The sequence below is a fragment of the Bacillus rossius genome, chromosome 1 (assembly GCF_032445375.1).
Source record: "Bacillus rossius redtenbacheri isolate Brsri chromosome 1, Brsri_v3, whole genome shotgun sequence".
NCBI classification, from domain to species: domain Eukaryota; kingdom Metazoa; phylum Arthropoda; class Insecta; order Phasmatodea; family Bacillidae; genus Bacillus; species Bacillus rossius.
Window position 1 is genome coordinate 69,934,600 of NC_086330.1, and position 27,087 is coordinate 69,961,686.

At 39.7% G+C, this 27,087-nt stretch overlaps 1 protein-coding gene across 1 annotated transcript in view; it reads right to left on the minus strand.

Moving 5' to 3' along the window:
- LOC134529148 (uncharacterized) overlaps positions 1 to 23,705 on the minus strand; it is a 126,739-nt gene extending 103,034 nt beyond the window's left edge. The window contains exons 1-2 of the mRNA XM_063362923.1: positions 23,629 to 23,705; positions 5,557 to 5,651 (exon numbers count right to left, since the gene is read on the minus strand). Coding sequence (XP_063218993.1) covers positions 5,557 to 5,646 — 90 coding nt within the window. The 5' untranslated portion in view covers positions 5,647 to 5,651; positions 23,629 to 23,705. The remainder of the gene's footprint in view (positions 1 to 5,556; positions 5,652 to 23,628) is intronic.
- Between the last annotated feature and the right edge of the window lie 3,382 nt (positions 23,706 to 27,087).

Here is a 27,087-nt window from a genome sequence, read left to right on the forward strand (position 1 = left end):
ATCCAAAATGTGCTGCCTTTTCGTTGTCGGTGCTTCCAAATATGCTGCCTTTTCGTTGTCGGTGCTTCCTAATGTGCTGCCTTTTCGTTGTCGGTGCTTCCAAATGTGCTGCCTTTTCGTTGTCGGTGCTTCCAAATGTGCTGACTTTTCGTTGTCGGTGCTTCCAAATGTGCTGCCTTTTCGTTGTCGGTGCTTCCAAATGTGCTGCCTTTACGTTGTCTGTGCTTCCAAATGTGCTGCCTTTACGTTGTCGGTGCTTCCAAATGTGCTGCCTTTACGTTGTCGGTGCTTCCAAATATGCTGCCTTTCCGTTGTCGGTGCTTCCTTATTCGATGGTGCATCCAAAATGTGCTGCCTTTTCGTTGTCGGTGCTTCCAAATGTGCTGCCTTTTCGTTGTCGGTGCTTCCAAATGTGCTGCCTTTTCGTTGTAGGTGCTTCCAAATGTGCTGCCTTTTCGTTGTCGGTGCTTCCAAATGTGCTGCCTTTTCGTTGTCGGTGCTTCCAAATGTGCTGACTTTTCGTTGATGGTCCTTCTATTTTTAATGTTGTTTTGACTCTAGTATTATTGTAAATGGTTCTTGATTTGACTAGCGTATTATTCCATACGGTGCATGTATATAAGTGAGTCCTAGACAGCAGGTCGCTCAGTTTGTTACTGATGTCGTCGGTGTAAGGATCACCTAGTTTGTTTCTTCTGGTGCATTAATCACGTAATTACCTGTTCTTGCGAACTCGATGGCATCTTTACCGACTTTAACGACGAACTCGATGGAGATTGTACCATCGACTGCGGGAACTATGACGTCAGCGTCGACGATGGTGGAGCAGATCCCGTTGGCAACGTCGATGTCAACACTGGAGGAGACTTCAACAGACGTGGTATCGCCAGCAGAAGAGACTTTAATGCCACTAGTGCTGGCTGCACAGGGAAACTCGGCGAACGCTGGTTCGCCATCAATGGAGACTTCAATGGATGCCGAATCGACAACAACTAACGAACATCGGTGCTGTTACTGCGACAAGATTTTCTCAAACAACAGCAATGCTCGACGACATGAGAATAGAGAATGTGCCAAGAACCTATATCGTAAAATGTTTGTTTGTGAGAAATGTCATAAGCAGTTTGCCAGAAAAGATAATATGAAAACGCACATGAAGGCATGCAAAGGTCCTGCTGTTCGGCAGAAAGTAAAGGTTTCGGCGCAACAACGATGCATTGATGTTCATAAGAGTATGCCTGGAGATGGTGCAACTGCGGCAACGTCAGTATCTGGATCGGGTCTGAAAGGTTCGTCTTCATCACCACGGTATCCTTGCAGCTACTGTGATACGTCGTTCGCATTTGCTCATGATGCACGAAGACATGAGCGGAGCAAATGCACGAAGAATCCATCTCGCATGAAGTTTCGATGTGATGAGTGTCATGAATGGTTTACTAGAATTGATAATTTGCGACGACATGCGAAAAACTGTAAAGGTGAAGTCCGTGTGCCTACTACTGAACTACCTGCAGAAATTTCGACTCCTCGGTTTAGGTTGAAGGCTCGTGAGCGTACAAGCAAGAAAACCGATGTGCAGCAACCGATTGGTATGACGTCTGAACAGGAAAATAAACCTAAGACTGTGTTCGGCGTATTACAAGTGAACGATAATGGCTTCTACTTGGCGCAGTCTGCATTTCGTGGGACATTGAAGGACTACTATTATTTAAATACGTTAGGTGAGTCGAAAGACATTTGTAATTTTCTTGATGATATCAGAGAGGACATAATCACTCAGCTTACTGATGATGTAGCAACAAACGGCCATTGTAATATAACTTGTGGTTGGACTGTTTATATGGAAAGCCATATCCGTTCGATGACAAAGTGAAGAAGTGTGCATTCAAGACATCGGCTGCAGTAATTTACAGTTCTAACGATGTGAAGCAAACTGTTAAAAACGGTATCCAGAAACTCTGTTAAGAAGAGGTGGACTATGTCTGTAAAGGTTCTGGCTGGACTCTGTCTAGTATAAACCGATTGGAGCTAAGAATTAGTCATTTCACACCGCTGCGGAACTAAATGATTATAAGATTGCTGGCTTTCGCAAATGATCCTGTAGTAGAATAGAAATTATGTAATAAATATTATGTTTGTAAAAGAACTTGTGGTGTTTAATTCCTTGAACCTGTTACTGTTATGTTAAATTGATGTTATATTTAATTTTTTTGCATCGTCCTAGATCGTACCAAGGACCTTAGTCGACCTAATCGATCAGTATATAGATTACAAATTTATTTAATGAATTTTGGAATTTTTCCCGAATTTCTAGCTAAATAATTATGGATTTTCAAGATGGCGGTCAAATGACAAGATGTCTTGTGTCACAGCAATAATAAATGATTACTGCACTCTAGCGGATAAGAACTAAACTAACATGGCGTCAGCGCACTCTCGCCGACGATACACTGATGATGGCTTCCAGCAGACGAGGACAAGATGGCGGACATGACGTCATACTACCTGACGATATATATATGCTTTGAAAAAAAAGTGGAGGGAGTCAGTATGCCTGCAGCCACCGCGGGGGAAGGATCGGTCGCCATTTTTTTTTTGCACTCGTCGGGTTTGAACCGAGGACTCCGAGCTCCGTGTCGTAAATGTTTGTTTTTTAAATATTTTATTAAAAATTTTATTATTTAATTTTTTTATAATTTTTAAATTTTTTTCATTAAAATCGGATAATAAATTTAAAGATGGCGGCTGTAACGGAAATTGCAACGGTGACGTCATAATTCAAAATGGCGGATAACACAATGCCGGAATGTTCGAGAAAACGTAATGACGTCATCCAAGATGGTGGATCCAAGATGGCCGTCGGGGTCAAGGTCAATGGTCAAGGTCACATCCTGATAGAGGCTTCACTGAGGCTTGAGTTAAGGATGCTTAAGCCTCTATCAGGACATTTCTAGCCGCTGGGATATTTAAGGACTAAAACGGGAAATTTTCCCTCGAAACGGGAATTTTTCCTTCGAAAACGGGAAATTTTTTCTTAAAACGGGAAATTTTGCGTCATTTTGAGTCATTTTTGAGGAATTTTGAGGAATTTTTGCTGCAGTGACGCCACAAATCCAAGATGGCGGAGCCGGCTCTCGGCTCCACATCCTGCATCCTGTTTCCGGACATACATTTACATACTACTAACTCTCAATTTTTCTCGAGAAATAGCCTATCGATAAACGAGGCAAACGTTATATAACTGTAACGTTGCAACCAAAATCGTTAGGGCAACGTGACTGTAGGAGCTGTCTTAGCGACCCCGGATGCAACGTCCTGGATATTTATAATTTGTGCCTCTTTTTTTCTATAGGTTATTCCTCAAAAACAAATGAGAGATTTACAGGGGGACATTGCTATTGGAGAGTACTTTACTCTCGCAAGAAGACGTCAAAATCGGCGACCCGAAGTTCACGCCCTCTCCTTGTAAGTCGTAATCATCAAGACACTATAATTCACTTCTACTCCTTTGTTTGTAAAATCCATTGTATTTTTTACGGCTCATTAATTACACGCGAGTCACGGACGTGCCACGGCGCAGAGTCCTCCTCCCATTGGACGAGCCGCGCTTGGTCACCGCCTCTCTCGCCGACCGTGACAATGAAACAAGACATGCACGTTTGGGAATATGAAGATACAAGTTCCAAGTTTAACAAATCAGTCAAATGTCTCCACGTTATACGAATATCTCTAGCCACGACTAGAGACCTGTAGCATTTGCTATTTGGCGACAGTCTAAATTGCAGATGTGTTAGGGGCACAGTTTATGTCATACACCTTGAAGAACTAGAAGCCATTTACAAAAACTTGAGTATCGTTTTACCGAATCATGCGCCGTCAGAACAGAAAGTAAAATGAGCGCCTGAGATGGACTCGTTCACGCAAACGTTTGGTGAGTCGAGTCTAGCTTGTCACCAGAGAATAGCATGAGTTTTGCAGGTCTCTAGCCATGACTGGAGGTTGGAAGAATCGTGGAGTGGCCCCGCCGCAGGATGGACTCCGCGTAACTCTGTATAGCACTGTCTCTACTCGGGCCGAAGCCATCTAAGCTCGTGAGAGTCAAGGTGGCGGAGGGAATTGCAGGGGGGGAAGGAGAGGCGTTGTGATTCAGCACTTCTTTGGTGCCAGGTTTGCTATTGGCGCAGAGGTCTGCATGAACGGCGAGCCAATCAAACATGCATCAAGCGGATAGCGGTCTACAGCTTTATCCTGTCTAATAAATGAATCCCGGATTTGTTCGGGTCTCCAGCCATGGCGCTTTTCTGGAAAGGCGAAGCAAAGATTCGCAGACCCCGAGTCAGACGCCCGAGCAATCCGAGTTTTTGCATCTTTGATTTTATTTATTTAATCGCTTTTGTTGAAGTAAAAACTATTTTAGGTTTGGTTCAGATAGGTATGTTATTTAATAAAATTCTCATAAAAGTATATTCTTTATTTTTTTTTGGAGGATTTGTTTTCGCACGTCTAGGTGATCGTAACAAAAATGAAAGTGTGGTTAGGTTGGACCAGTTAAATTAATAATACATAAAGCTTAAATATCTGTATCACACGCCGAGTCGATTATTTCATTTATTCTCATAACTAATGTTGGGGTTTTGTTCCTGTTAATATATTCCTGTGCCTCCCATGCAGTTGTTATTGGATCACAGATTTTCTCACCAGATATTTACGAAAAGTTATTTTCGAATGTTACAGGGCTTTTTCCGCCATCAGATAGTATTGATTAAACATCTGCTGAAAAATATTTAGACGAAGCATAAAATGCAAAATAGGTTCCGGAATAGATCCACACGAAAATCCCTGAAAATTAGAAATGAGAAAAAAATTTAAATAATCTATTTTGCATGTGATATCGAGCATTAAAGCCTAGGCTACAATCGCGATAGCATGCAAACAGCATTTAAATAGCACATTTTCCAACGCACGGCACAGAAGTCGGAGCTACATTCGAACACAGAATTGCAGTTTGAAACATTCCAACTATTTTCTTCCCTCATTTATTTTTGTGGAAATTTTTCAGCATTTTATTTCTCAGTTTTGTTTTGTTACGACATGGAATGATTAACTACAGAACATTACCTAGAAAATAAAATCCATATTCGAATTAATTTCGCTTTATATCTTTGAAATTCACATATCAAAACAGTCGCTGACAAAGTACGGTTGTCTGCTGATTGGTCACGAACAGAAATCGGTGCACAGAACAGAGAAAAGTTAGCAGTTCGACAACTCTCTGTGCGCGTACTGTTTTCGTATGCATGTGCTATTTGTCAATGTGACAGCTATTATCTGCTTCTGTACATTCAATCTTCGTGCACAGTGCGTGTGCTGTCGCTTATGTAGCCCTGCCGTAAGTTGCACGAGCGGAGTGAAAGCAAGGCCTCCTTACTCTTGGAGGAGGGGGGAGGGTCGAGCTGGAACCATCACTATTCCACTCTCCTCGGGATACGAGCGCTGTGCGAAAACGTGAACGGACACAGCGCAGTCTCAGCTGCCACAGCGGATGCCTCGTCCTACCTGCATGTCCCTCTTGACGATGAAGCCCTTGCGCTCCTTGTCCGCGAGCAGGAACAGCTGCTGCGCTCTCTCGGCCAGAAGGCTGTCCATGGCGCCTGCAACACGACGACAGCGCTGCTCAGCGAGCCCGAGCGAGCACACGGGACACTGGTGGAACCAGGGCCCTGCTTGCGTCATCTGCACCTGAGCGACTGCCCGGGATTGTCCGGGCTTCTGTACCTCTCGTGGATGAGTCTCGAGTTTGCTTCGAGCGACCCTGGAGCTATGTTACGGATAAACATTGTCCAGGTGGTGTTACAGTTACTTATAAGCGAGTGTAAGCCTACGAAAACACCCGAGGCGACAGAACCTCCAGGCCTAGCCACAATCCCGGCTAACTCTAGCCCGGGTGCTCGGTCAGTGGGTGTATTGTGTGCTGTAGGGTGTCCACGTGCTGTCTTTCTCTTTACTTGATACCAGGGACGACCAGTCAGGCTCCATGAACGAGATCCCGCAGGAATGTATAGACGCTCCACTGCCAGAAGACAAAATTGTTGATGTGGGAGAATGGCAGCAGCCGGGAAAACGTAAGGAAAAGGGAAAGAGCGAGACAGGCCGCTTCGTCCGCTGAATAGCCCAGCGATCTTCCGACGATAGGCCACGCAGACGTCTAGCCAACAGGCTGCGCCCATGAGCGCAGGAGGAAGCTACACAATATCCCCTCCTCCTCCGACAACCATCCCGCGCAGAACGGCAACAATTCCGGGAAAACAAAGCGCAAAACACAGTTCAAACCTCTGTATGTTTTTTGAGAATGAAAACCATACATATTCAGTGAACAAGGCCACCCTGAGGAGAAGTGTTCGTGCATGAGCAGAGGCCGTGATAAGCTACTATAGTCACGACAGTGCAGTGCGTGTACTCCACCAGGGCGGGGTGCAACACTCCGTGTTATTACAGCGGAACCAGATCCCAAAGAAATTTGTGTTCCGTCAGGTGCTTGGCAGCACCAAAAAAGGAATTCTTGTAAACCGATTTTGGTATAATAGGTTTGCCTGTGCCAGGCTTTTGGTTCCTGACCAACTGGCAGACCCGACGACCAATCAACAAGCTCGTTGTGGAGTTACCCCAACACGTAAACTCAAAACGGATTTACGCAATGATCAACTTTGCCGGCCCTTAGCATAAGAGTCAAGAATTACAGACACTCCAAGGGCCCCACACAGCGTGATTGCTAGAGGTTTGGCCATGTGGGCAAGGGCTGTAGGGCTTCCCCAGTGTGCCGATGGTGTAGCAAACAATACGCATCAAAAGCCCACTCCCACAGAGGAAAGCACGACCAGGCAAGGTGCGCGAGGTGCGAGGCCCACCCTGTGCCAATCACTGTGGCTGCAGGGCACACAAGCAGGAGTCTTGGGCCGCAACAACTGCCCGGTTCCCGCCCTCCCACCAGCAAGCTGGCCCCCCAGGCCACCAGCCCCACGAACAAGTCTGACATCCCCCGAGGTGCGCAACTCCCCAACAATGGTGGCAGCCGAAATCTAAGTCCCCAAACCAGTATGCGGCTCTAGATTGGTACGAGCTGAAGTACCCAGTCATGGCACCGCAGTGATGTGATGCGTCATTTTACGTGTACGACCACTTCCAGTCTAGTCCATTACCAAACACAACTCGCACTTCGAAGGTCCCTGCTTATTGACTCTTCGGCTTACCTGATAATGCACTTGAGTTATATAAGAACACAGTTTAGAAAAACTATACAAAACAAGCGTTTTTATGAAGCAATTTGGGCACTTGAGCTTCGTTAAAGCCGCAATAAGAGTCTGTTATTAGCAATCAACTATATGTATGAATAAATGTTGCACTTTACCTTGTGGAGTGAAGCGCTTTTAAGAAGATGTTAAAATTAATGATCTCCATATTTCCACACATTTTTGACACTGTTAAGGGATAAACTGTAATTCTCTTTCGAAATATAAAACAAAATATTTTTAATGGCGTAGTAGATTTAAGCACTTTGTAGAAGATCACAGAAATTTCCAACAGATGTAGCCATAATATGTATACCAGGCGCTTTGTACTTCCCCATTTCTTATTAATTATTATTTCAATTACCGCACGTCTTTTGATTTGATAGAACATTTAAATGAACACCACTTTCTTTATTTATGTAGTTTTTTTTTGGGGCACGCATAATTTTTTGTACGTCCCCAAAACACTGAATAAGAATACAGTAAGCATAGATGTCATTGAACAGAGCTTGTAATACTCACTGCCGAGCCATCTCTCGCCAGACGGAGGCGCACTGTACGACTGTAATTCATGCGTGGAAGGTGACACATTTCTTCATGAGAAGTATTGTTTTCTTTCATTTTAAGAGTACTATATTATTTGATACATGAGTTTAAAATAATAATTTTTAAACTTAGATGAATAATATATTTTTAATTTGTTTACCACTAGCGTGACTATGTTTCTTTCAATAATGTCTCATCGGTGAACATGCAAATGGGGGACGCTGTTTTAAGGTTACAGTTTTCGTTATGGTTAGCTGCGTACTTTACCGAAATCGCATTCCACATAACATGAATCCAGTATATCTCATTGTATACGGTGATGGCTATAGCGATAAGCAAAAGCATTTCTGGATCTACATGTTCATTGACATTTCTGCCTCCTCTACATGTACTGTGATATGTGTACGTTTTGACGTGTATTTTAGACACATTCTGTATAGAGTAACTTCCAACTTGGCAGGTGAGGCCAATAAGCCTTATGTTATGTCTGATGCGTGCACGGTGCCATGGCATAATGTCCCACAGAGTAGCAGTGTTGACATTAATGGCTGAAGGAATATCGTGTGACTCGATAAAACACAAAACAAAGGCGACATGCGAGTCGTTTCCCGCAATGCGAGAACCTGGTTCTAGCTTAGCTGGGAATCGAAACCAGATCACTTTTATAGCAGGCGAGTAGTCTAATCTCTGCATCTCCGAGGCCCTTGCAGACACATATATCCATATTTTGCGTCAAACGTTGTACCTGCCAAAAGTACTTACTTACATGCGACCCGAATCCCGCTATTTACAATTTACAATATAGCTATTTTTTTAGGAACTTACACCGAGTGAAGTGTTTTTTTTTTGCCTCAACAATACATTTGTGTATATTTGATGAAAAAACTTCTTTGAGTTAATTCAAGCAAAATATTTTGTTGACCCGACAAAAATAATTTATCAACTAAACTGTATTTTTCCTAATGTGTACAAAGTAAATTTCGTTACACCTGGCCTTTTGTTGGGCCAAGGAAAGATTTCATTGCAGCAACGCAAGTAAATATAGTGAAATATTAAATCCAAAATCCTATTTGTTGGCACATTCTGTAATCTGGCACCAATCGAGCCGCTCGCGTCCTGAGTTAGTCAGGTGTGTTCCGGCTGTTGACCTGGGTGGCCAGGTCACGTGACTGCGCTCCCAGAGTTTATAGCTTACTCGGGGTTCATCCTTACTGTCGGCTTTCATTCCAGTGCAGTGTTTCCTGTTCGCTAGCGGGTTACATTTCACGGATACATTTTTGTAGTGATTTTTGAAGAAGGCCAGCCGCCATCTGTAATATTTGAAGTGAAAACTTCTTTAGCCGCGCTGAGCGATTTTTGGTAGGGGCAAAACTTATGGGTTCTCGTGACGTGTTGCGCCAGACTGGCGACGCGCAGCGGCGTGTGTACATGGGTAAAATCTTGTGAGTTCGCGTCACCGACATGCTGTAGTAGCAGTACGTGAAGTTAAATTGACCGCGTTCAGCGATTTTCTTTTGTTTATTTATTTACGCAGTGAATGCTGATTATTTGTGGATTTAAGTTCATAGTTTTTTTTTTCAAGGTTAAAACTTAATTTATTCTATTTTCAAGGTTATAAGTTTTTCATTTTATTTTATTTTCCAAGGAAATTTTAACGTTATTGTGTGGTGTATATTGCGAGTATTGGCTATTTTTTAGTATGTAGTGAGGTTATGTTTTTTTCTTTTGTTTATTTATTTAAGTACTTCGTGAATTTCTTCAAATGTCAGGTTATTGATTTATGATAGGTAATATTGATTATTTGTGGATTTAAGTTATTTTGAAGTGAAAACTTATTTACACGCGTTGAGCGATTTTTGGTAGGTGCAAAACTTATGGGTTCGCGTCACCGATATTCTAGTGACGTGTTGCGCCAGACTGGCGAATCGCAGCGGCCTGTATATATATATATATATATATATATATATATATATATACGCATATATATATACGCATATATACACTAATACATTGTATATACTCGACTGTATCATGTGCGTGTTGGACTCTTTTTTGGATTGGTAAAATCTTGTGAGTTCGCATCACCGACATGCTGTAAAAGCAGTAGGCCTTAGTGAAGTTAATTTGACCACGTGAATACATGACCTAGGTCTGACATCACTGGTAATGAATTTTTACGTAATTTTTACATACCACTGACATCTGTTGTGACTAAAAAATGATGTAAGGATAAATGATATATATCATGCTGACGTCGTACTGATATAATAATACCAAAATCATTTTCTTACGTACCTACATTTGACGTATAAATGATGTCATATTACACATTTAAAAACAAGTTTTAAGTTTTCACTTCTGTTGACTGTCCTCGTGACTGGCTATTTTTTTTTTTTTCTATAAAGGAGCTTATCACAACCATATTAAAATAACATTGAACTCTTTAATAATTTTTCATTTTTTCCCCGTTAAAATATATTTATTTTCAACGAGCTAATGCCCGGCATGCGTTGATAGATAATATTATACAATTCTGCTCGAATAAACAGTACTAAAGCATTGTGACATTCTAAAGAATGAAATAAAATCCAATATGCACTGCATACAGGCGGGTTGAAGATAGTAAGATAGTGCGTATCCAATCACTTAATATTAATTCCTTGATGGAAAGAAAATTCCCTGAATACATATACCCTGATTTCATTATAACTTTAAAATTCCCCTGACATTTCAGTTTTCCCAAATGCTAGTCACCCTGGGACAGCTCAAACTCTACTGTCCTACAGTAAATGCATAGTGTAGCTACTACCTCACCTGTTAAACGAGACTTCAGGTGCACATCGGTAACAGTTCTGTACTTGGACGGTGACTGTTGGTTCTCTATTTCAAGCTGCAAGACCAATTCTAGGGATGAGAAGAGTAACTGGAAGACCCATTGATTGATATGCGTTGATATGCCTCTCATTTTTTTTTTTATTTGTTTGAAAAAGCATCAAAGTATCTCTTTTTCTCTCTATATCTCTATCTCTCTACCTCTCTCTATCTCTATCTCTATATATGTCCCTCAATAAACCTCACTTTATTTCACAATATGTATTTATAAAATATCTCTATATCTCGCTGTCTATATACTATATACCCATATCACTATATATATCGTGTATCTATGTTTCAGTATATATCTCAATCCATCTCCCTATATCTATATCTATATCCCTTGCTCTGTCTTTGTATATCTCTATATATGGATATCTTCGTCGCTCTAGCTCTATACCTTTCTATGTCTATATCTTCCTATCTATATATTTAACTTTACAAGACAAAAAACAAATACACGAACATCATTTATAAATATTTGTTTACCTATCTATATTTTATCTACCATTTTATAAAAACACACGCGTATTCGAATGCAACGTTGTGTCAAAATTTCTAAGCAATCGGTAAAGAACTTTCGTGGATTTAAAATTTCGAACGAACTAACATGTACATTTTTTCTTCATATACAGTACTAGCTGCCCGACCCGGCTTCGCACGGCTATACTAATGGAAAAAAATTAAGCCACATCTCCCATTTACAGTAATGGCAAATAAAAAAAATTCAGTGAAAATTTATTACAATGCTGTATAATGTACCGGGGAGAAAATGAATAGCACCGATGGTTTCCCGATTCGTGCACGCAACGTACAACTGATGTACCCGTACTTCGCTACGGCAGTCTACAGGCAGATCACTCTTGCGCTGCTCATTATACATGCCCCTCCTTGTGGGTACGCCACTGCCGCACGATGCCCGTTGCCATGGAGACGCAGAAGGCATGAACAATGCAAAATCATGTTCTCATGCAGACAAAGTACCCACTTTTGCCTGGCTTTAACCACCCATGGGATCTAATTTTCGGAAAATGTCATCCTGCGTAACATAAGGAACATTTCTGTGAAGTTTCAAATCTGTAAAATATATATATTTGGAAAAAAAGGCCAATAAAAAACAAATTAAACACAGAGAGAGGGAAAAAACAATAGTTTAGGTTTGTGATTTATAATTGATAAAAAGTATTTAAATACTAATTGAACTCTTATCAGGGTACTGATTGCTTCGTTGTTAATATCACACGGGTGTTTTTTACTTGTATGGGAAAATTAAGAATGATAAGGCATCTAGTGCGTGGCAACAATGTTAATAGGCAATAGGAAATAAACTTCTAGTGCCTGCGGCATTGTCAACACACACTTCGTACGTGTACTGCATGTTGTATCTAACCCCCTCCAACGCATTTGATTCTAAATTTGACTTTTAGTAAGGATCTCTAATGTTATTAATAATATAATATAGCCTATAGCCTTCCTCGATAAATGTACTATCCAACACTGAAAAGAATTTTTCAAATCGGACCAGTGGTTCCTGAGATTAGCGCGTTCAAACAAACAAACCAACTCCTAGCTTTATAATATTAGTATAGATATGGTTGGACCGGCAGGACCGTGGTCCCCAACGAGCCGTGCTGAACCCTCGCCGCAGTGCACAGGCACGTGCCCGCGACATCGGGGCGATCACTGGTGTGTCCGGGGCAGAGATGGAGGCTTGTCCCCGCCGGGACAGCTGCCGTCGCCTCGCACTAGCAGTGTTTCCAAGGGCGTGGTGGCGCGCGCTTCTCAGAGGTCCGGAACACTTGTGGCGCTGTCGCCGTGGCGACTCGCGGTTAGCGGGTTGGCGTGAACCAGAGCGGCCCTCTGATTAGCGGCTTGCCTGTAACTGGCTCTGACAGCAGAGAGTCTGGAGCACGGCTCTGAGAGAAACACGTGGCACCTCCTAAACAGCGCGTCGTGAAGGATGCCAGCCATTTTCGTTGACCTACCGAATAGCTGCAACGATCCCGTACAGAATCGCCGGTGCAGCCTTTCGTGAAAGCACGATTCACGTGCTTCCTTGTGGCCTTTAAGGGACTTGTGGCGCTACCTTTAGTGAGAATGTAATGATAGTCTGTTGCATAGCCATCAGACTGCTAGGTCCTCAAATTTATTAACTATTGCTCTACTATCTAATGAACGCAAAAACGAAAAAACGTTTATAGAAGGATTAAATAAACACTTTAATCCTTATGTATTGTATCGAAAACATGTGTTCCCCGTAGAACGTAGAAGTTTAGTGTGTGAAAATGTATTTATTTTTTCATACTACAGGTTGTGTAAGTGCCATAACCATTCTGATATATTTTCACGGCTAAATTGCTCACTGAATGCCTCCTTGAATTTGAAGAATACTTTGGTTTATCCGGCATCGGTAAAGGGCGCAGACTCACGATTTAGAAACAGCATACGTATGTTTGAAAGATTTTTTCACGATCTTAAATAGCCACCAGCATAATGCTTCTGTACAAACACAGTGTCCAAACACGCGTAACTTATATACAAAAATTATTATTGAAAAATATTTAATTAGATAATGCTAGAATACTTAAACGCACACGACGAATTCGAAACATAACTTACTACTATAAGAGATTAAACAGTGTAGCAATGACTATTCGACGCTAGTTTATTTTTTTATGAAAATATATTTGTGTACAATTGTATCCAAGTACCTATTTGAATAACATTCCGTTTTACACGGAAATGAAAATAGACTTGTTTTCTTTCATGACTAGGAAATTTTTTTCTATTTTTTTTTAGTAATAATTATAATTTATTTAAACTAAAAAACCTACTAGAGTTAAGCAATTACTATAAGGAATGTAAGTAATTGATTTCTTTATAAAATAAGGTTATTATGAACTCGCCTTCCAGGCGTCCAACAATCTTACTAGTTGTAAATGTTAAAAATTCTTTGAATAAGATTTTCAATGTTGAATTTTGGTAGTGTGCCAATAAAAAAAATTAAAAAAATTAAAAAAGTGTCTGCACAAATCTGTAAAAAAAAATAAAAATCTCTGATATTTCCCTTTACTTCCCTAATCGAAATTTCAAATTTTCTTTTTAATTTTAATTTGACTCTGTTGAAATTTTTTTGAAAAATAAATATCAAATCCAGTCTCCACCATCCCCATGACAGGCCTAGTTCTCTTCCCAATTTCTCCATTTCTATCAGAAACTTGCATACGCAATTTTATAGTGTGTATGCACTGAACCAAAGTCTAAAATAAAAATTAATTTCACAGTATGGGTGATGGCAGACTAAAGCATGATATTTCCTCTCTAATTATTACCACTAGGTAATTACCATAATATTTCCAGGCTTTCAAGTAAAATCCCTCATTGTAGGTTCCTGACAATACTGCGTGAGACGAGTGGTGACAACTCCAGCAACTCCAGCTGTGTCAGGAGCGAAGACAGCAATCCTACTCAACCATGTGTGTTTCGAAGACTGGGCGTCCCAGCACGTCACGAGGGAGGGTGACAGTGTAATGCTGAGACCATATCTCCAGTCTGCTGCTCTAGCAGTTGCGTCTGTTGCTGATGATGATGGTGACACGTCCGGCTGCCCAAACTCTCTAAGCCCCTAATGTACACTGTGTGCTGGGTTACACACTTAACACCCTTAAATCGACTATAATAACACCTTAACGGCTGCAGTCGCTAGCCAATAACGTCTCACAGTCGCCTTATACTTGCCGATATTTCCTGTACGCATGTACAGTATCTTAACGTTGCAATTTATTTTTAGTGCTTTCTATCACACAATATTTGATAAGGAATTTTCTCAAGAATTAAAGGTATTTCTTTAACATTTGTTGAAGAAAACGTTAAAAAGCACAGTAGGACCTCTGATAAAGGAAAGTCCACTGGGCACTTAGCGAATTTATTTGGGCAAACCGCATGTTACTTATTGTTAGCGACAAGTCATACGTAATCTTAATACACGCACCATTTTGCTTGGTCATCTGCAGTAAGTAAAGCTTTGACGACTCAAGAGTTCAAGGACAGTGAACATTCTCGAGGACCGCGGTGGCCGAGTCGTCAGACCACTCTCACCACGGGGTCCCGGCTCGATTCCCGGCAAGGGGAAACCCTGGCTCTTCGCGACTCGAAAACGAGATGGGCATATCTGTAAGCTGGTGAGTTTTCTCGGTGTGCTGCTATTCTCCACCCCAATGCATTTCTTCGATTAGCTATCTCATCTTTCCATCCCTTGTAACCATCTACCGAATTGCCTCGATGTCACTCGTGGCCCAATCCCTCGCCTCTATTATAAAATAATAATCAAGGGAGCAAAGAAGTAAATTCAGTAACATAAAGATATATAAACATATCAGCTGAAACTTAAATTATGTACTTAACTGGTTGAACAACATTTATTTTATCGCGAGGCTTCAATATAAGTGACGGGGAAGGGGAAGTAAAGGGAACTGAACGTTTTTTGAGGTTATATTTATTATTACTTTGATACGTAAATTCGTGGTTAAAGTTTTATTTTACCGAAAGTGTTATAACACTATTAAGGGTCAGTATTTGATCAAATTAATGTGCAAACATACTAAGGCCAATCTCTGATTTATGCCTAATTATAGCTATATTTTCCACTGTATCCTTTTATTTGTATAGGACAGCCCCTCCCTAAAAGTCTTCGTGGAGCTGCCCCTTCCACTGCCAGGGCATTTGTACCTAATTGTTACCTCAATCGGAGTAAATGTAAGTGTAGGACCGTAACAGAGCATGCGGTATTTGTAACGTATCCTCTGTGAGACTATCTTGGACCAAAAACCTGGTTTCTCGAAATAACACATCTCGGTATCTCAGCGTAGAAAAGCTTTCTTATCGAGATTAGGGAGGTACCTATGTTCTTCTCAGGCCTAGGCCTATGTACATAATCATGCTTGTTCCAATCATTCAGGAATGGTCGCATGCAACTGTGTGCTTTTTTAGATGGGCCAGGCATAGAATTTATTGTCACCATTAATAACTCCCACTAGCTCTGTTACTCCAAGGCATCTCGCCCCCGTGACAATTCACTACCTTTCCACCCCATGTCGATTGTTAGGGTCACCAATAAAGGTAGATTTCACCCCACTAATTGGACTTTTCTAATATTTAGTGACGGTTTGCAGTAAGGTTCGATTACTGCAGTTTTGTGTTTTGATAATGAATAGGGTCTAACTTTGCACATCAAATGACTTATATCAGTGTTCGTAGACTAATGTGCCTATTGTGTCACAGACAAGACGATCGGGCTGTCACAGACTAGCTGAAGATTGTCAGTGACTGTGAGTGACTGTCAGTATGTAACAGCGTGGAAAGAAGCTCAGCAAGATTTGATGTTTCCCTTGCCATGCAAAAAAAAAGATGTTTGGATAAAAACTAAAAAATTAAAAGTGCAGCAAAATAATTAAAGACTCCAAGATCTCACAATCAGTTTAACATTTCTGTCGAACGCTGCTCAATTCGCAGAGATCGTGGGCTACGCTGTTCTCGTCGCCTCCAGCCGAACTCTCAGTCCCCACTCGGCGGGACCCGAACCTGCCTTCCTGAGCGAGGGTTCTCACTGGGCGCTCCCCGGCGAGGCCTGTCGCGCGCGGCCGCTGCCGACGGGGCATCCACTCCAATAACTTTCACAACGCAAGTGGCTGATTTAAGAATGAGCTCAACCAGAGCTCTTGCTAACCTTATTACCACGAGGCTTCTTGTCCAATCAATACTGATGAATACCACACCAGCGTGTGAATTTAAATGATGCTGAAATGGTATTATGTGTTTTCACACAACGAAGGTTTATCCAAGATGCATGTATATCATATTGAGTAACATTAAAAAAAGACTAAGCTACTACAGTGTGCCATGTACAGAATAAGTGGTTTGTCTTATTTGTGCCGTACAAAAATATAAGTTAATGACTAGGTTCAATGTCTCGTCGGCATCGAAGTCATTGCAGATGGATTAGTGATTAAATTATGGAATTGATCAGAAACTTATTATTTTGAGGAGGAAGATAAAGTATCAAGGAAGAACATATCTGGCTCACAATAGCATCCGCTACGTTTCCTACAGTAAAAAAATTAAAATCCAGTTTCGACACCACTGGGAATTGAATTCAAAAACCACGTAACGCAGAGAAATTGTTTTTTCCGGAACTATTTTGAAATAATTCTTGTAAAAAAACATGAACTACCCACAAAAGTAAATATCGCTCTGCAAGGCTTTTTTTTTAATCATCTGATACAGATTATGTCTGCTACAGGAGGTAGACTATCCTCATCAGGAACGTACGCAGAATTTCATTTCGAAATCCCTCAACCCATGCATACGTTCCTGATGCTCATAGTCCAATCAATCACGAATTTAATCTACTTCACCGATTGAATTTCTATGTAGCAGTAAAGAGGTTTTAGTTTATTAAACTATATTTATATTTGGTGTGATATTTACTCAGTATTTTCTGTAAATGGACCCGAACTTGATACAAATTGTATTTTCCGCATAAGAAATGTGTGTACGGAAAGGAAGTTATCAGGCGTAAGGTAGCCCGCGCCCTTGAGCTCTGCGTCTGGCGACGTGCTGTGCCATCGTGGCCGCGGACCAGTGCAGACCCAGCACCCAGCATCCCGGCTTCGACCCGCGTGACCGATTGTACTAGCGCCGAGTCGAACCAGTGTGACGGAGCCCGGTGTAGCCTTGCGCCTCCCGCGACCTGAGACACTGCAAGAAGGTAGCGTTACAAATGAAAAAATCAAGGTTCTTTCAAAAATACGTGTTTTTTTTTTGTTTTGTTTTTTTTTAAACTTTGGCCCTAGTTTTTTTTTTCACTTTTCAGGTTGTTTTTTTTTTCATTTTAAAAATAAGTTCCTTTTTATCCTTTCTAATAGTCAACGAGACATTAATTAAATATTTAAACATAAGTTTATGTGTGATATAAAGTTTAGACTAAGTAGGCACATGTTTGTTTTATTAAAAATATAACAATAAAAAATAAAAGTGTAATTCTCGAGAATCACACTAATGCATTGATTGGTATAGTTTCACTGTTTCACAGCACATAAAACAAAGCAAATAGAATAAGAGTAAGTTCAAACACTATAATTAAATGTTGCACAATGGCAAAAAAAAATCTATCCGCCAATAATCTTCATAGCCAAAGGTCAGAAAACATACACAAAATTATTTTTCCAAAACTACAAATAAAAAAAACCACAGTCCACAACACAAGACAATAAGACATACAAGTCCACTCCGTCTCCGCAACACACATTTAAAAGACCATCTCTTCTGATTCAGACGCATCCTCCCGAGTATCAGATTCACTGTCAATCGGAACCGACCAAACCGAATAATCATCCGATTCATCTTCATCCATGTTGGCTACATTCTGGACGGATAGCGCTTGAGGTTGAGGACTTTCACTAAATGAGGGGCTCGGGGTGGCCAACTTTGAAACTTCTCTGCTGTAGCAAAATCATTTCCACCAAGCTATTGGCGTTATTTTGGAAACTGATTCCCAAAGGAAAGTTTTGCATGGTTATTTGCAAGGTCTATTAGCACTGCACTTTCATAAATCCCAGGCATTTTTTTGGCAGCCTCAAATATAACTTCTGTAGCTTCAGTCTGAAAAGAAAATAAAGTAATTGATCTATGCAGACTTTAGTTTTTTGCGAAAATATAAATCAAGTTAATTCATAGTTGAGATAAGTATGAAGAGTTTAGTTAGAAAGATTAAAGTAGACTAAATTTTGTAGAATTTTTGTAGCACGAGCGGTATATTAATATTTAGTTTTATTTATTATGATGTGTCACGTCTCAGGTGACGATTGATTGTAACATTTTAAAAATTGTTTTACGCCTTTTTTTAAAACTAATTACGGTACTTTATGGGGGTATATTATTCTTTCGTAGCAAATTAATTGATGAGAATTAGAAAATTAGGTCATTTTTTTTTACTATTAAGTGCTCAAGTCATACCTGGCAAAGAACCAAATTTTTCGTGTGGGTAAAACAAATTTCTAGTTTTCAAAAAGTAAACTTATCAAATTGTTAAGCAATAGCTAAGTTAGCTCAAAAATAACAATGTAAATGTTACATAATTTTTTAAAAATTTTATGTATAAATTAAATAGAAATTCACCTGCTCATCTGGTGTTAAATCAACACCTGCTGCTAGTGGATCCAGGAGATTGGCTGCCCTATGAACTTCACGAACACCAAAATCTTTTCTTTTTGCAAGTATTTTTTTGACTTCATCTTCTTCTGCTTTGGATAGTGGGCTCTGTGGAAGTGTTTCTTCAAAGTGCAGCTCCAATTTCCTAAAAACACTTACAACTTGTGAAATTTTAGGTTTGTCACTCTCAACACTGGTCATGGCAGTTGCAATGGGTTTTAGTAATTGGAGGAACCCTTTCACTTTATCCCAGAATGTTTCATCCAGAGCAACCTTCTTTAGAATTGGATGTTTCTTCAAAATTTCTTGAGCCTCCTCTTCTAAAGCAAGTAATTTAATTGCTTGTTTATTCTGTTCTAAACTGTCCAAACAATGCACTGTGGATCCCCATCTTGTTTGCACGGGAAGTTTTAAAGTTACAGGGTTATGATTATGACGCTGCTGACCTTGCTTTTCTTTGAAGATTTCTGTGAGTCTATGAGAGTGTTTTATTGCTTTTACAGCAGAAACAGCTTCAGCTAAAAATGTCTGTAGTGTTTTGAGATTTTTCAGGTCAGTGAACAGTAAATTTAGTGTGTGTGCAACACATCCATACGTGCATAGGCGTGCCTACAGGGGGGGCCAGGTGGGCCATGGCCCCCCCTAATGTAATCACTCAGATCGTCATTTTCTCTAATGCGTTCGTTAATATTCGTATATTCCTGGCACTATGACACTCAAACTGTGTTTCAGTGTTGCAGCGTGCTAATTAACTATATTTTTAAACATTTTTTCGTTCTGGAAATACAGCCGCCTTAGTTTATTTAAAACATGAGGTCCCTTAAAATGGCCTATATCTTATACTTGAATTCGATCAGACAGTTTACACGCGGGAATGTTTATTGCTCTCCTGCATCTGTGACACAACAACAAAAGTTACCAACATGTATAAATAGCCTCCAATATCGCTGTCATAAATACGTGCAGACTGCAGCCTATGAAAAGTTAGAATGCGATTTCAGCTAGTAAACACAAGATAATCTTTCTTCTCTCTCTTTCTTTAATCTTTTTTCTTCCTGGATTTGAAAACTATCAGCGGGATTTCTACCCGATATCCGTGAGAAAACTCATTCAACCTGTCACGATTGTTGTTTCGTTTAAAACAGTGACTTCGACTTCGCCAGATCAGGTCAAGCACAGTAGAAAAAGCTCGTGTGGTGTGCCTTTAAAATGTTAATATGAATGAGTGCTTCTTTTGCAGTGGTCCGTTATTTTAGCGATGGATAGGTATGTATGTTCGAATTTTTTTAGTTTAGATTAAACAAATATGTATTTCTTAGTTTTCAACTACTTAACAAAAATATGCACCCAAGAAAATCAATTATAAAAAAGTGCAATTAGTTTCATTCTTGTGTCGTGTGAGGATCATTTTAAAAAGGACGAAATAATGCTAGAAAAGTATGTAATTTTCTACCAACCAGGTACATATCATAAACATTTTTTGTAAGTGGTAAGAGAATAAGATGCTCCGAGTTCGATTTCCGGCGGAATCACTCCCAGTTTTTCGCACGTGATAGGAATCGCGCTTGTGTGATGCCACAATTAAGCGTGTTTTCTCGGGGTTCTCCTATCCCTCTCAAAAATTATTTATTTTAGTAGCAAAAACTGAATAGTTGTCAAAACTTAAAACTAAGATGAATCAGACTTCGTTGAAAATGGAAACAGTTTGATTTTTGTGCGTCGTTTTGTTATTACATAGTACATACATAACAATAGGTACAAAATGACTTAAATTCCCCCCCTAATTATTTTGTAATCACGTAAGGGACATTCCTAATAATATATTTCTGTAAATCAGTGTTCGCCTGTAGCCTATACCTGTTTATCTGTAATCCGCCCCCATAGTGTAATCGTTTAGGCGCTGGTCTGCGGTGTGAGGGGTCCGGGCTTCAAATCCTAGCTTGGACATAGTGTTCTTCACTTAATATCACACTTATCGGCTCTTAAGATGTTGTTGTTAAAGGGCCGTAAAACACTGACAACTAATAACTAAACCCTCGATACAAAATACACATTTAATTTAAAGGAGAACTATACATCCTGGAATTTGTAATTCTTTATTTTGGCTTTCGTTACGTATAATAAAACCCCACAGTCACATAATTATCTGATTTTCTATTTCCAAGATATTAGGCTAAGGGAAGGCTAGCCACAACTTTTCCTTATGGCTGGGAGAAAACTTGAGGCGCGGTATGTATTTTATAAGATTATAAGATTATAATATCATACAAACGTTCGATATGACTGTACATAATTTTGATATATTAATGCAGTCTATAGTTACGTGCTGACTGTGTGTCCAATGACTGCGTGTGTGCTATTTTTGTGCTAATTCAATTGTAGGTCTGCGCCAGCCTGATCTACAAAGCAGGTTAAAGATTATTATATGTGCACATTTTCATGGCCATGAGAGGCGAAGTCAAGCTGGCTACTAGCTGTGTCCGAATTATATGCAATGAGCCCTTGTTCAAAAAACGGAAATTAATGATTAAGCCACTTTGCATGTAACATTAATGCATAACTTGTACGGTAGTATTTTACATAAGGGCACCGTCTGCCTCGCGCGCAAACGGTGTTGCAGAGTGTTTGTCGTACTTGTTTGTTACAAAATTTAATTCACGTGCGTCCACGTCGTACGAAAAGAAATAACACATCAGGCTATGTCGGACTATGGTGCTTTCAAGCTCCCGCGTTTTTTGTAAACACTCTTCCAAAGGCCTTCAAAATGGCCAACAATGGCTTTCTTCAGACTACTATATCTTGAAATATTATATGTAAAAACCAGTGAAACCACCAGAGCGACATGCGCACCACTTAAAGTCCCATGGCAAAAGCGAAAACGAAGTTCGGTGCCTTGTGTGTAGAGGCGCCGCCGGGGCACTTGAAGCGTGTGTGTTGACCCGACTTAGGTGGCTCAAACGAGCATAATCCTCCAGCCAGACGGCGCCCTTAACATTAAAATACGTATAGATTAGAACATATATTGAGAATAAACATTTAGTAGGGCCTATTTACTTACACAATATGGTAAAATTCATTTGATCTCTTGAACGAATCTCCAATTAATATTAAACTCCCAACTTTCAGTAATATTAATTTAAAGATATCAGAAATTTATTCTTGAGTTGAGTGTCGTCTGTGTCATCTAGAATTTTGATTTAATTTTTTTTACGATTATGTATGTATTTCAGAGGGAAAAAAATGTTAAGAGGTTTGTTAAAGTTCTGTTGTCTGAATTTCTGTGTTTGCATTCACTAAAAAGAAGTTAATTTCAAGTTATATCTGGACCAAGCTATTGGAAAATTCGAGGGGGGAAAATGTGTAAGTACCATTTAAACATTGTCTATGGAAAAAAAAACATATTTTCAAGATTGTTAAAATTGTACGTAATAAATATTAACTAGTAAACATATCTCATTGATACTGCACAAAAATATACACAAGTCAATGAGTGAATGTATTTAGGCTATTTAGGCTATTTAACATTCTAAATTCAGCTTCTGATTTAAAATTTTAGCAGGGCCCCCCCTAATGGAAATGTCTGGGCACGCCTATGCATACGTGTAAAGATTAGTGGAAACATTTTCATTTTTTAAAATGTCCCATGCTGCTTTCATATTCCCAGCATTATCTGTCATGATTCATAACACTTTTTGCGCTCCAATTTCTTGAATTACATAACCTATTTCTTGCGCAATGTACTGTGCTGTATGCGAGTCTTTTCCAGTTGGCAAAATCTTATACAGTTTAAAAAAATATATATTATTAAATTATTATAAACTATGGTATGTTCAACAAACATTAGTTTTTATGGTTATTTCTTACTTTAACTGTAGCTCATACCATGGGCGTCGCAACCGGGGGGACGGGGGGGATGACACGTCCCCCCCCCCCCAATAATATATTTAGTTTCGTAGTTATATTAAAAATATTATTTCTGTGATATAACCCATATGTTGCGCATGGTGCATTTAGTCCAATCGTGGTAATGTGAGCACTGTGTTTTTACAAATTTGTTCTCTGAAAATAGTTTAAAAAAAAAAAAAATTATATATTGCAACCAACTATAATTAGAATATCTAGGAAAGAAAATTGCCTAAAAACCACCTTTTTGCACCTTCAAACCCCAAATTTTCCCGGGGGAGGACCCCCGGACCCCCCGCTTTTTTTTCCAGGGGATGGATATTCCTCAACTAAATCAATTGCAGTCCCCCCCCCCCCCCCCAAAAAATATAACCTTGCGACGCCCATGCTCATACTTCACAATTAATCTTTATTGTTTCTGTGGAAAAAAAAAAAACTTTTTTTTGTGAAATAAAACAGGTTTTTTTTTTTTTTTTTTAGAAAAAAACATGCTTTGAAAAAAACGTTTTTTTACAACACTACAAGAAGGGAAACTGTATAGTCTGTCTCATAGCCATGTACCTAGCTTGACTCTGTTTTGAAAGTCATCTAAATTATTACCGATGGTCCACGTTTCCTTCCACCACAAGTTGATCAGTCATAACAGTGTTTGTAAACAACTTAATGTGGTTGTCAGTGACGATCTGCATGCGACAGTTGGGGAGATGTATGCCGCGAAGCACTACTTTTAGGGAGCGTTTGATTCGCGACAAGTTACGTGACACACTAACTGTGGTGCTGTGGCCTCCTCGGCTGCTCGGGCGGCACCTACCTGCTGTCTGCCGCTGGCCAACCTCACCGCCGCCGCGGGCCCTGGCGAACACTGCCCCGTGCGGCCGCCAGGTAGCTCTGCCCGCGCCGCTGATAATTATTATCGCTCGTCGTTTTCTTGCCCGAGTACGCGCGCCGAATGTTTGCAAGAGGGGAAGGGGGTCAGAGTTGCCTTGGAGGGGCGGCCGTAGTTCCCCCACAGGAGGGGAGGGGGAGACAGGGCGCCCAGGGACGTCGCGTGGGGCCCGGACCCCTACCTACCAGCATTTTTAAAAAAAAAAAGGGGGGGGGGGAACTCCAGTGCTAAGACAAATTATTACATTAAAGCAACTTAGCTACATAAGTTGACAAAGAGATGAATTTAGACGGATCATTGTAATTCTTAGTGAGCTACTATAATGTGTTTCCATTATAGCCTGGCATGTTTCATACGCAGAAGTCACAGGAATTGTGTTTCCAAGTAGGTCATGTTTAATGCCAATTTGCACGTTTCACTGTAGGCGTGTTTTTGATACAAACTTTGTATTGGGTTCTGTATATTTTGAAATATTGTGTGTATTTATTTATAACTTGTTTTAACAAGATCATCAAACAATTGACTTCAGAGCATAATATTAAAAACAAATAAAAAAATCATAAAAATGTTCAGTTTCAGTTTTACAAGCACAATCATTACTTAAACTTATATGTGTAAACTTTTTAGTTATAAAAATGTACTATACACAGAGTGTGTTTCGTATTATAATCAATTTTATTTTAAAATTAAATCATAAATAATAGCCTATTACTTATATACACATATACCTCACTTAGCACGACTAATTCGTTCCTAAAAATGTTCATGTTATTCGAAATCGCGTATTCTGAACCATAAGTTTCCATAAATAGCAAGGCTAATTTATTTAATGTGTTCCAAAATTGTGTAGGAAAATATACTTTAAGTAATATAAATACGTTGAATAACACTCAAATATAAATATGACAAACCAATTATCTTTATAAGCCTACCATCTAATACTTTGTATGACAATTTACGACACCGCGTAATGGTTATGTACTTTATCGTCAGTCGGCTGGTTGACTTGCCCGCCCGGGCGTGACCTTTATCTCACGTCGCGTACCTTTCCAAACCATCCTTTACTGACAGTGAAACCGATATTACTGTCCGAATAATAACATTTTAATTTTTCAAAAATTAAAGTGCTTATTCGCGTAACACCACCTGGTTCACACAAATCCTGTCAGGCCAATGATTTATTTTTTTATTTCAACATTCTTTTAACAACTTTTCCATGTGAATCACCTGTTCTTTTCTGTTTCGGTATTTAATGTCACATGTATTCCCGCTAGCACAACCAACAGCATCCGACTTATATAAACTTTTGGTAAGAGTCCTTATTTCGTACGATTGTGCGCACAGTTGACTTGCTTTAAACAAAAGTGCGACCAACATAAGCGTAGCCTTCATACAATCTGCGCGCCGTAATACTTCTAGTTTTGTCTCAAATACTTGATCACGATGCATTTTGAGTGATCAAGCACGTATAGTTACCGGAAGTTGAATGGGCAGACGTTTCTTTTGTTTAAGTGAATTCCCTGTCACTGAGTTTACGGCCCGCATTGTGGCCAGGTGACAACGATACGGCCCGGCGGCATACGCGCGGACGTAAAAACATTTGGTCCTTTACACTCCATAGCCGCAACTGAACTTGCCATAGGTTATGTTTGTACAACAGCCGATAGCGTAGTCAGACCTGCGCGCGCATCTCTTTCCCTCTTGTTTGGCTAACTGTATCCCACGGCACATCTGTTGTTTACAGCAGTTGAAACAGACTTCGTGGCGTCGTGCTCGAATTTTTTTTTGCCTGCGGAAATTTCGTGCTAGCTGAAATTTGCAGACGTGCTATTCAAGACTGGGTCAGTAAAATTCACATCCCGCTAAATGAATCCGCGCAATCTGAAGACGTGCTAAGTGAGGGATAGGTGTAAATTATATAATTGTTGCACTGGACAACATCCTGGCTATGGCCCTGGACGAGCATAAAGGGGTTTATTTTAATTTACTTGGAAAGGAGTTCGTGATCGTAAAATGAAGAATAGGTATCGGATGACTTTAATGTTTGGTATTCTAAGTTAGTTATGGCGTCTCGACTCTGGATGGCCACCTATAGGGAGCCCAGCTGCCACTAGGAGGCAAGAACCTGAAAACACGATCTGCAACTCGCTTTCAAACTTGGCGGATTTGTCCAGTGGCCATGTCACTTTAATTTTCACTTTTTATCAAATAAATTTTTACATTATTTTAGTGATAATTACTTATATGTATCTCTATTTTTATTATTATGCCCAGATTTAATAAGATTTTTAGGATTGTTATTTAAATTTGTAAAAGGCAGCTTAAATTGTTTGTTCAAAATTATTTAATTAATGTCCATCAAATTAAAAATTTATAAGTATTAAAAAAAATTAAAATATAGGGAAGTAGAGGGGGGAAAGGGGCTACGGGCGTAATGTATTACTTATGGGACTATTATTTTGGTGATGGTGGCTTGCCAATCGTAAGGATTCGGCCATCTTGGACTCAAAATTCTTCAAAATTCCTCAAAAATGGCTCTAAATGACTCAAAATGACTAGAAATTTCCCTATTTCGAGGGGAAATATCCAGTTTTATTCATAAAAATAAAAAAAATAAAACAAAATTCGGAATCCCTCAAAAGACTTTTGGCCTTTGAAAAAAAAAAAATTCCTAAAAACGGCTTAATACTCATAAAACCAAGCTGCCCTAAGCCGCCAAGGTCAAGACCTTGACCTTGACCATAAACTTAGCATTATTTAATTTTTGGCCAAAAAAAAACTTCCAAAAAATATATTAAAATATTGCTCATGTCACATCCGTCATCTTTGATTATGAAAACGTTGTACTTTTCATTACGCCCGTCATCTAAAAAAATTCCAAAAATCAAAAAATAATTTTTGGAAATAATGATTGATTCGATCGATATTCGTCCTTGGTTCGATACTTCAAAGTCCTAAAAGCGGCTTAAGTTCCTCATCTACCAGCCTCCAGTCAGCCGATATAGCCGCCATCTTGGAAATTTATATTTAGTGACATAGAAATTCGGAAAAAATTCCAAAATTCATCAAAAAATCGCTTATTAAAACAATGATTGATTTATTAGATATCTGTCCTTGGTTTGATTTTCAACCAGTGATAAGAGTAACTAAAGCTTAAAATAAAATTAAATTCGGTTTTCTATTACACAATTCTATCTACAAAAAAAATAAGACTCTATACTAGATTCCAGTCCAACAAATTAAATTTGTTGTCGCGCTGCCTAAAACGAAATCCTATTTTTTTTTTTGATGCATGAAATACATTCCAACCAGTTCATGTGCAATGCTATACGTATAGGCCCGGTGTCTTCGGACCACGAGACCATGTCATGTACAATGTCAAAA